General features: G+C 45.2%; 1 protein-coding gene across 1 annotated transcript; it reads right to left on the bottom strand.

Moving 5' to 3' along the window:
* Positions 1-738: 738 nt before the first annotated feature.
* Positions 739-2,392, bottom strand: LOC136171823 (brain ribonuclease). Its single transcript, XM_065940834.1, has 2 exons — positions 2,319-2,392; positions 739-1,519 (listed from the first exon to the last, which is right to left on the bottom strand). Exon 2 carries the CDS (start codon positions 1,492-1,494, stop codon positions 958-960), a length of 537 nt encoding a protein of 178 aa, XP_065796906.1. The 5' UTR covers positions 1,495-1,519; positions 2,319-2,392; the 3' UTR covers positions 739-957.
* Between the last annotated feature and the right edge of the window lie 6,263 nt (positions 2,393-8,655).

Raw genomic sequence — 8,655 nt, 5'->3', positions numbered from 1 at the left:
ACCAGGAGTAGGTCCCTTAACCTCTCTAAGACTCAGGGTGCCCTCCTGTAAAACGTGGGGGTTTCATTTGGTCAGGGATGGCCAACGGGTGGCACACATACCCTCACCTCCCTCGAGCCTTCGGTAGAGACCACTGCTCCATCACATCACTGTTTATGCATTCTTCTGCAACATTCTAGGGAAGGATTTACACTTAGAGTTGGTCCACAAGCTGAAATCTACTTATCTTTCCCCTATTAGATGATCTCTGAAGTTCTTTCTAGCTCCTAAATGGAGTGTTCTAACTTTGCAAGTAACAGAGGACCACCTTTTTGACTTAGCAGTGGCTCCGTCAAAAAAAAAGAAAATAGAAATTTAGGGTCATAATTTCATACACTCACCTCCCCCTATCCCAAGATGGAGCAGGGTCTCCCCCTGGATCACACAGTCTTTCCTTCTGTGTCAGAGATCTTTGTATGTGAGTTTCACCCTCTGTCAGCTCACCAAGCATGACAGTGTCCCAAACTACAGATCCGTGCTAGCTATAATCACCCACAATTTAAAACTATATTGGACATCAAGAAACCTACAAGGAGAGGAATTATCTTAGGGCAGTGAAAACCGAAAGTTAGAAGAGGTGGTATTTAAGGATTGCATCCCCATCTCAGCACAGAAAACCGCATTCACACTTCTCACCCCTGGCAAGAGAGCAATCACACAAACAGTACCCAAATGGGGGAAGCATCAGTAATTCAGGTGGTTGCAAATGTGTTTTATTGAAAGAAGCAGTGATTTGGTTAACACAGGTCCCATCTCACAATCCACTTCTCACCCCCCGCCCCAAACACACAGGGGAAAGACTCAGGTCAGGGGCGCATGTGTGGGTTGGATAGGAGCCCTAACTTGCTTGAGTTATTGCCCTCAGGTCAGGGAATCATGTGGTTATACGTGTGTGTGTGTGTGTGTTGGATAAGAATCCTAGCTTGAGTTATTGCCCTCAAGCCAGAGAAGCCTGTGCTTGTGTGGAGCTGGCAGTGAGGGTAGGGGGGTGGCAGGTAAGAACACCGAACCATCAAAGTGGACTGGCACATACGGGTTTCCCTCACAAGCCACAGTGATGTATTTCTGCTTCTGGCTAGTCTTGTAGGCACAGTTGGGGTACTTAGAGCTGCCTGTCTCACGGCAGTCTGTGATGTTCATGGTGGAGTTACTCTGGTAGCAGTTGGGCTGCCCATTCTTGCAGGTGATGTTTTTCTGGGAGCACACGGCCTTGACATTGTCCAGAGACTCATGCACAAAGGTGTTCACCGGCTTGCATCGTCCATGTGTCATCCTCCGGCGCTTCATCATCTGATTGCAGTAGTTGGAGTTGCCGCTGGAGGAGCTGCCAGCGTCCATGTGCTGCCTCCGGAACTTGGCAGCTGCAGATTCCTTGCCCAGGGAAGGCTGGACCAACACCAGCAGCAGCAGCACCAGGACCAGCACTGACAACAGAACCAGGGACTTCAGAGCCATGATGACCACACTCCCCTGGAGAAAGCTGCCAGGGGAAAAGGGCAGAGGAGGGAAAACATTGCCTTAGAAAGAGAACCCCAGCTCCCACCTGTAGCCTCCCTGGCTTACAGTCAACCAGAAAGATGTCCCGCTTCCTAAGAGCTTTTCTAGGTAAGGAGACACTCACATATACTCTTCCCACAAACATTTGACTCCCACTCCCTACAGAGGGGTCGTCCTACCCTCTGGGTGATGACCCCAGAAATGACCTAAAATCCTATCAGTCTTGTCTTTGAATACAGAAAGTCTTTTGATATGAAATACATTTGAAAAATAAAATACCTTTGTACCCAGCATTCATGCAGCAAGTTAGATGTCCCTTTTGAATAAATCATTAAATAAATAAGCCAGATTTTGAGTAAGACACATTGTATCCTGAAATTGTTGTTGTTGTTCAATTGCTCAGTTGTGTCTGACTCTTTGTGACACCATGGACTGCAAGCTTCCCTGAGACAACCGCCAGCATTCATCCAGGATCACGGCTGACAGAGCCCTGTTGTCCTCTAGCACAAGGGAAACTCAGCCCCTGTCCTGTGTCTGACACCACATCATAAAGGATGCCATTGGGTTCCTAAGAGAGAATCGAGCCTCCCCCAACCCGGAGGCTTCTCCTTCTCCAGCCCCGTGGGTTCTCTGCAGCCTGCATGCTCTATTCCTGACCCCAGCTCTGCTCCCTGCCCATGTCTGCCCAACCCGATTCTTAGGCTAGTCTCACTCAACCTGGATCGCCCTTCTCAAGCCCTCAAGCAGAATCAGCTCCTAAGACCACTTCTTGGACTGCTTACCTGGGTCTCTAGCTTGGTCTCTGAGAAAGAAGGCAGTTTCTGCAATCACTCTATCCCAGGGATGTGGAATTTATACAGATGAAAGGGGGCTTGGCTTCCAAGAAGAGCAGGGTGGGTGGAGCATCTTGATCTCGGTCCACAAGAAAACAAGGTCATGTTAGAAAGGGGTGGGGAATTGCCCAGGGCGCCCTCTTTGGGGGGTACTGGGGAGAGGAAGCCTTTGCCAACAAGAACCTTTCTTTCTATTAATATAAGCAGCAGGGAAAACCACGATAGCACTGATATTCAAACCCCAGTCAAGCCCTTGCTCTACAGTAAATAGCACTTTGAGATTAGCTAAAGACACGTAGCATATGATCATGAGAACAGCTGCTTTGGACAAAATTCCACATCTCTCATCAGCACCTTTGGGGAGGAAGGCTGCATGGAGTGGGGAGAGGTGTCCAGCTGCCCCTAGCTGGAAAAGTTCCCAGATCTGGAGAAGGGTGTATTGTTCAGTCACTCAGTCGTGTCTGACTCTTTGTGACCCCATGGACTGCAGCATACCAAGTTTTCCTGTCTTCACCATCTCCTGGAGTTTGCTCAAACTCATGTCTGTTGAGTCGGTGATGCCATCCAACCATCTCATCCTCTGTCATCCCCTTCTCCCCCTGCCTTCAATCTTTCCCGGATTCAGGGTCTTTTCCAATGAATCAGCTCTTTATATCAGGTGGCCAAAATATTGGAGTTTCAGCTTCAGCATCAGTCCTTCCAATGAATATTCAGGACTGATTTTCTTCAGGATTGACTGGTTTGATCTCCTTGCAATTCAAGGGACTCTCAAGATTCTTCATCAACATCACAGTTCAAAAGCATCAATTCTTTGATACTCTGCCTTTTTATGGTCCAACCCTCACATCCATACATGACTACTGGAAAAACCATATCTTTGACTATATGGACCTTTGTGAACAAAGTAACATCTCTGCTTTTTTAATATGCTATCTAGGTTTGTCATAGCTTTTCTTCCAAGGAGCAAGCGTCTTTTAATTTCATGGCTGCAGTCACCATCTGCAGTGATTTTTAGAGCCCAAGAAAACAAAGTCTGTCACTGTTTCCACTTTTTTCCCATATATTTGCCATGAAGTGATGGGACTGGATGCCATGATCTTAGTTTTTTGAATATTGAGTTTTAAGCCGACTTTTTCACTCTCCTCTTTCACCTTCATCAAGAGGCTCTTTAGTTCTTCTTTGCTTTCTGATATTTCTCCTGGCAGTCTTGATTCCACCTGAACATGGAGAAGAAAGAAGTTTCTGTATGACCTCACCCAGTTCTGACAACTTCAACACACCTGGACTGTTGAAGTAGAGTATATGTCCATTCTTATCTGATGAGCAAAACTCAGCTTCTCTGTACATTAGTGCCAAATCAAATCTCAGAGACAGAGTTTTGGGTGAAGTAGAAAAGGATGGCTTTATTGTTTTGCCAGGCAAAGAGGGACATAGCAGGTTCATGTTCTCAAAACCGAATGTACCAATGAGGTGAAGATAGTGACATGTTTTGTAGTAAAATAGGTCATGATCAGCTCATGGACATCCTTCCAGTGGGTCAGTGAGTAAGGTAAGTAGGACTCAACATCATCACCCTTCAGGACCAACTGACTGCTCTGGGGCCTACATATTTGTAGGCAGCAAACATATCATCATTTCTTAACTTATCTCACCTGGAGGAGGTTTTAGAATCTGGAGAATAGCTTAAAGATATTGCTGTGTGTTCATGGGGTTCTCAAGGCAAGAATACTGAAGTGGTTTGCCATTCCCTTCTCCAGTGGACCACATTCTGTTAGACCTCTCCACCATGATCCATCCGTCTTGGGTGGCCCCACATGGCATGGCTTAGTTTCATTGAGTTAGACAAGGCTGTGGTTCATGAGAAGGGAATGGCAAACCACTTCAGTATTCTTGCCTTGAGAACCCCATGAACAGTATGAAAAGGCAAAATGATAGGATACTGAAAGAGGAACTCCTCAGGTCGGTAGGTGCCCAATATGCTACTGGAGATCAGAGGAGAAATAACTCCAGAAAGAATGAAGGGATGGAACCAAAGCAAAAACACCCAGTTGTGGATGTGACTGGTGACAGAAGCAAGGTCCGATGATATAAAGAGCAATATTGCATAAGAACCTGGAATGTTAGGTCCATGAATCAAGGCTAATTGGAAGTGGTCAAACAGGAGATGGCAAGAGTTAATGCTGACATTCTAGGAATCAGCGAACTAAAATAGACTGGAATGGGTGAATTTAACTCAGATGATCATTTTATCTACTATTGTGTGCAGGAATTCCTTAGAAGAAATGGAGTAGCTCTCACGGTCAACAAAAGAGTCTGAAATGCACTACTTGGATGCGATCTCAAAAATTACAGAATGATCTCTGTTCGTTTCCAAGGCAAACCATTCAATATCACGGTAATCCAAGCCTATGCTCCAACCAGTAATGCTGAAGAAGCTGATGTTGAACGGTTCTATAAAGACCTACAAGACCTTTTAGAACTAACACCCAAAGCGTATGCCCTTTTCATTATAGGGGACTGGAATGCAAAAGTAGGAAGTCAAGAAACACCTGGAGTCACAGGCAAATTTGGCCCTGGAGTATTTAATGAATCAGGGCAAAGGCTGACAGAATTTGCCAAGAGAACACACTGGTCATAGCAAACACCCTCTTCCAACAACACAAGAGAAGATTCTACACATGGACATCACCCTATGACCAACACCAAAATCAGATTGATTATATTTGTTGCAGTCAAAAATGGAGAAGCTCTATACAGTCAGCAAAAACAAGACCGGGAGCTGACTGTGGCTCAAATCATGAACTCCTTATTGCCAAATTCAGACTTAAACTGAAGAAAGTAGGGAAAACCACTAGACCATTCAGGTATGACCTAAACCAAATCCCTTATGACTATACAGTGGAAGTGAGAAATAGATTTAAAGGACTAGATCTGATAGACAGAGTGCCTGATGAACTATGGATGGAGGTTCGTGACATTGTACAGGAGACAGGGGTCAAAACCATCCCCATGGGAAAGAAATGTAAAAAAGCAAAATGGCTGCCTGAGGAGGCCTTATAAATAGCTGTGAAAAGAAGTGAAAAGCAAAGGAGAAAAGGAAAGATATTCCCATTTGAATGCAGAATTGCAAAGAATAGCAAGGGGAGATGAGAAAGCCTTCCTCAGTGATCAATGCAAAGAAATAGAGGAAAACAACAGAATGGGAAAGACTAGAGATCTCTTCAAGAAAAATTAGAGATACCAGGGGAACATTTCATGCAAAGATGGGCTCAATAAAGGACAGAAATGGTATGGCCCTAAGAGAAGCAGAAGATATTAAGAAGAGGTGGCAAGAATACACAGAAGAACTGTACAAAAAAGATCTTCCCGACCCAGATAATCATGATGGTGTGATCACTCACCTAGAGTCAGACATTCTGGAGTGTGAAGTCAATTGGACCTTAGAAAGCATCACTATGAACAAAGCTAGTGAATGTGATGGAATTCCAGTTGAGCTATTTCAAATCCTGAAAGATGATGCTGTGAAAGCACTGCACTCAACATGCCAGCAAATTTGGAAAACTCAGCAGTGGTCACAGGACTGGAAAAGGTCAGTTTTCATTCCAATCCCAAAGAAAGGCAATGCCAAAGAATGATCAAACTACTGCACAGTTGCACTCATTTCACATGCTAGTAAAGTAATGCTCAAAATTCTCCAAGCCAGGCTTCAGCAATATGTGAACTGTGAACTTCCAGATGTTCAAGCTGGTTTTACAAAAGGCAGAGGAACCAGAGATCAAATTGCCAACATCTACTGGATCATCATAAAAGCAAGAGAGTTCCAGAAAAACATCTATTTCTGCTTTATTGGCTATGCCAAAGCCTTTGTGTGAATCACAATAAACTGTGGAAAATTCTGAAAGAGATGGGAATATCAGACCACCTGACCTACCTCTTGAGAAACCTATATGCAGGTCAGGAAGCAACAGTTAGAACTAGACATGGAACAACAGACTGGTTCCAAATAGGGAAAGGAGTACGTCAAGGCTGTATATTGTCACCCTGCTTATTTAACTTACGTGCAGAGTACATTATGAGAAATGCTGGGTTGGAAGAAGCACAATCTGGAATCAAGATTGCCAGGAGAAATATCAATAACCTCAGATATGCAGATGACACCACCCTTATGGCAGAAAGTGAAGAGGAACTAACAAGCCTCTTGAGGAAAGTGAAAGAGGAGAGTGAAAAAGTTGGTGTAAAGCTCAACATTCAGAAAGCTAAGATCATGGCATCTGGTCCCATCACCTCATGGGTAATAGATGGGGAGACAGTGGAAACAGTGTCAGACTTTATTTTTGGGGGCTCCAAAATCACTGCAGATGGTGACTGCAGTCATGAAATTAAAAGATGCTTACTCCTTGGAAGGAAAGTTATGATCAACCTAGATAGCATATTAAAAAGCAGAGACATTACTTTGCCAACAAAGGTCCATTTGGTCAAGGTTACGGTTTTTCCAGTGGTCATGTATGGATGTGAGAGTTGGATTGTGAAGAAAGCTGAGCGCCGAAAAATTGATGCTTTTGCAGTTTGGTGTTGGAGAAGACTGTTGAGAGTCCCTTGGAATGCAAGGAGATCCAACCAGTCCATCCTAAAGGAGATCAGTCCTGGGTGTTCATTAGAAGGACTGAGCTGAAGCTGAAACTCCAATACTTTTGCCACCTGATACGAAGAGTTGACTCATTGGAAAAGACCCTGATGCTGGGAGGGATTGGGGGCAGGAGGAGGAGGGGATGACAGAGGATGAGATGGCTGGATGGTATCACCGACTTGATGGGCATGAGTTTGAGTAAACTCTGGGAGTTGGTGATGGACAGGGAGGCCTGGCGTGCTGCGATTCATGGGGTCGCAAAGGGTCGGACACAACTGAGCGACTGAACTGAACTGAACTGATTGTTGTGTGTATCCATTGATGGGAAAACAGAACCTTGCCCCAAGGCTGCTCTTGACTGTGTCTCCCTGGTCTCTCATCCTCTCCCTTCCCTAATTAACAACTGCTTGAATCTGCCCACTGGAACTCAGGGAAGGTCAGGGAGGTTGAAAGAAGGCTGTTTCCTATAATCAAAGAAGTGGAAGATGCAAAGGCCTTGTGCCCAGCAGCCCTGCAGGGCCCTGCACAGTACCAGTCGATGGATTTGGCCAACATTCCACATCTCTCACCAGTACCTCTGCAGGGAGAGCGAGGAGAGGTGTCCAGTGGCCCCGGCTGGAAGGGTACCCAGACATGGAGAATAAGAAAAGAGTACCTGAATACAGAAGAGAAAAAGAAAACCTCTGTGTGAGCTCACCCAGTTCTGGCCACGTCTGTGCTCCTGGACTACTGAAGGAGGGTATGTGGCCAATCTTATTTACAGTGACCCCTCCTTACACAGGCCAGAGTGGAGGAGAGGAACTTGAGATAAGACAAAATGCAAAATTCCCTTTAGAGAAGAAATTTGTTGTTGTTCAGTCGCTAAGTTGTGTCTGACTCTGCAACCCCATGGACTGCGGCACACCAGACTCCTCTGTCCTTCACTATCTCCTGGAGTTCTTGAAAATTCATGTCCACTGAGTCAGTGATGCTGTCCAATCATCTCATCCTCTGCTGTGCCTTCTCCTCCTGCCCTCAATCTTTCCCAGCTTCAGGCTCTTTTCCAATGAGTCAGCTCTTCACATCAGGTGGCCAAAGTTTTGGATGTGATCAGGAGTCACATCAGACTCCTCTGTCCTTCACTATCTCCTGGAGTTCTTGAAAATTCATGTCCACTGAGTCAGTGATGCTGTCCAATCATCTCATCCTCTGCTGTGCCTTCTCCTCCTGCCCTCAATCTTTCCCAGCTTCAGGCTCTTTTCCAATGAGTCAGCTCTTCACATCAGCTTCAGCATTAGTCCCTCAAATGAATATTCAAAGTTGATTTCTTTTAGGATTGACTGTTGATCTCCTTGTAGCCCAAGGGACTCTCAAGAGGCTTCTCCAGCACTACAACTTGAAAGCATCATTTCTTCAGTGCTCAGCCTTCTTTAGGGTCCAACTCTCACATTCATACATGACTACTGGGAAAACTGTAGCTTTGACTACACACACCTTTGTCACCAAAGTGATGTGTCTGCTTTTTAGCATGCTGTCTAGGTTTGTCATAGCTTTCCTTCCAAACAGCAAGCGTCTTAATTTCATGGCTGCAGTCACTGTCTGCAGTGATTTTGGAGCCCAAGAAAATAAAGTCTGTCACTATTTCTATTGTTTCCCCATCTATTTGCCATGAAATGATGG

The sequence above is a fragment of the Muntiacus reevesi genome, chromosome 7 (genome assembly GCF_963930625.1).
Source record: "Muntiacus reevesi chromosome 7, mMunRee1.1, whole genome shotgun sequence".
NCBI lineage: Eukaryota > Metazoa > Chordata > Mammalia > Artiodactyla > Cervidae > Muntiacus > Muntiacus reevesi.
Note: the sequence above shows the minus strand (reverse complement) of the source record. Positions and strands in the feature narration are given on the sequence as shown.